We start from the raw sequence: 2,367 nt of genomic DNA, 5'->3' as shown, positions 1-2,367 counted from the left end.
GTTCAGGTTTAGTTTAGTTTAGTTAGTTAATGTTTTTTTGTATTTAGTCTAGGTTTTGCTGCCACGTCAGCCTTTGTTTTGGGTTTGCCTTTTATTTCTAAATAAATTAGTTTTTTTATCAACATGAGTCTGCGCTCAGGGTTTGCCTCCTTCACCCCAGTCCATGACAAGACTCAAGTTTTAGTTTTAATGAATAGTTTGTTTGATGACCCCAGGGTGTTCTGGCCTTCTGGCCACTTTAGGCAGTCCTCACAATGGTTCTTTTCATACCCTTACAAATCTTCTGCAGCATGAACGGTAATCAGGAATGTTAACCACGTTCCAGCTACCATTTGCTTCATTTAGTTCGCTCGCAACAGTGCTCAGCTGAACCATCATCAGGCAGTGAAAGGCTCACATTTAAGCCAAAACTTTCTTCTTGTCCTAGTTAGTTATCAGGCGGCACTGAAGGATGAGAAGGTGATCACTTTGCCTGTGTCTGTGTGTTTGTGATGTTAGCAAAATATGTCATAAACCACTGGACAGATTTTGCTGAAACTGTCAGAAAGTAATCATTGGATGTACACCTACGACCGATTAACTTTTAGAGTCAATCCAATTCAGCAAAGCAATTTCAGCCAAAACAAAAATGTCATATTTACAGATATTGAGCTAAACTTTTGTTTGGTAGTAGCTGAGAGTCATCCTCAACACATAGTCTGAGCACTAAGACATCTCACCAGATCTGACAATATTGCATGGGATCACACTTAATGTCAATTTAAAGGTTTCATCAAAGCAGCTACAACTCTGTCATTTCTTAACATCAGATGATCTTACTTTAAACTCTGACATGAAAGGTGGCGGGGGATATGCAGTCCATGTTTATTGTTCACAGCATTTGGAAAGTTTTGTTTAGCATCTTGTAGTCATTAAATAGTTGCTGGTTGAACATTTTAGCTTGGATTTCATGACTATGATTGCAGGGTGCTACAATGGCTTGAAGACCTCCTTTCTGTCAACCGTTTCAGAACCATTTCTCACTGACATGTTAAATGTAGTCCTTTCTTTCATCAACCAAACATGAAAGAAAAAGAAACTAGGAACTGCTATTTTCTGATGACCTGATGACTTGCATAGTGCCACATTCGTTTAACCTTATTTCCTTTGTCCTGCAGCTTTACATAATGTCCAAGATCTCTTCAAAAGTCAGCACTGCATGACAGATGAATATATTTGTTTTATATCCAATAACTGTGGAGATTAAAGGCCAAGCCTTTCGTTAAGGAATGCATATCGCCCGCTGTCTTTCACATTAACGGTTTAGACTGAGATTATCTTCTGTTGAGAAATTATGCAGTTTTAGCCTTTTGGGGTAAAACTTGAACATAACATTTGCACAATCTTATGTGATGTTGTAATATTTCGCTCTCAAAGTTTGTGTTGTGACTGACTCTCAGCTACTACCACATTGAATTTTAGCTTAATAACACACGCACGCTCGCACGCACACTTTCTGTGGTTATTTAACATGTTCTGAATCCATGTTGTTTGTACCCAAACACCGAGTGAATCTGATATTACCTGTCATTAAAGAGTAGTAATTGGGGTAGGATAAAGTCGGGAAGTCCGGAGTCATGTAGTCCACCTTCACCCCGCTCTCCAGCAGCTGACGGAAGCCCGGGAGCTGGCTCACATCATCCAGGTAGTCGTGGCGAAAGCCATCAATGAGGAACAGCAGCAAACGTGGCGTCTGGAGGCTCTGTTGGGCTGTAAACAGCAGCAGGAGGAGCCGGGGGCAACACGGAGCCATAATGGAGCTGAGCGCCGCTCTGAGCGGCACAGCCCTCTGCTCAAATTACAGGCCTCTTTCCTTGAAGGGATGCATATCGCCCGCCGCCTTTAATGCCAGCGTTTTACCTTGAAATCATCTGTGTTGAGGAATGACGGGGTTGTAGCTGTGCTGGTCAAATCTTGAACATAAACTTGTGGCAGTAGTGGTTACTGATATGGGCTCAGGGCGGCAGGTCGTTTGGTGTTTTGCGCCCCGAGCGAGTTTTCTATTGCTTACAGCGGGGGTCGGCAACTCGCGGCTCTTTGGCGCCGCCCTAGCGGCTTGTTGAGGTAAGAATTTTCACCTGCATTCCTCCTCCTTTACCTCAGCCGAGTTGGTTGATGGAAAGAGACCGTAAGGAGACAATACCTTAAATTTAAATATTTATTTTACCAAAAGCAGAGAGAAAACACCGGTTATTACAAAGATAAAACCAAATGCATTTGGGAGACAATCCTCAAATAAAATGTGGGAAAACAAATCACCTCAATGTGTCAGCAAAGTGCCCCAAAGATTGTCTGAGGAAACAAAGGATGTTCTGTGTAAACAACAAA

The 2,367-nt window shown here is 42.2% G+C and overlaps 1 protein-coding gene across 1 annotated transcript in view; it reads right to left on the bottom strand.

Moving 5' to 3' along the window:
* enpp6 (ectonucleotide pyrophosphatase/phosphodiesterase 6) overlaps positions 1 to 2,074 on the bottom strand; it is an 18,115-nt gene extending 16,041 nt beyond the window's left edge. Inside the window, exon 1 of the mRNA XM_037977496.1 lies at positions 1,564 to 2,074. Coding sequence (XP_037833424.1) covers positions 1,564 to 1,792 — 229 coding nt within the window. The 5' untranslated portion in view covers positions 1,793 to 2,074. The remainder of the gene's footprint in view (positions 1 to 1,563) is intronic.
* Between the last annotated feature and the right edge of the window lie 293 nt (positions 2,075 to 2,367).

Source organism: Kryptolebias marmoratus, linkage group LG9 (assembly GCF_001649575.2).
Source record: "Kryptolebias marmoratus isolate JLee-2015 linkage group LG9, ASM164957v2, whole genome shotgun sequence".
In the NCBI taxonomy this organism is placed as follows: domain Eukaryota; kingdom Metazoa; phylum Chordata; class Actinopteri; order Cyprinodontiformes; family Rivulidae; genus Kryptolebias; species Kryptolebias marmoratus.
The sequence above is the reverse complement of the archived record's forward strand: the minus strand, read 5'-3'. Positions and strand labels throughout refer to the sequence as shown.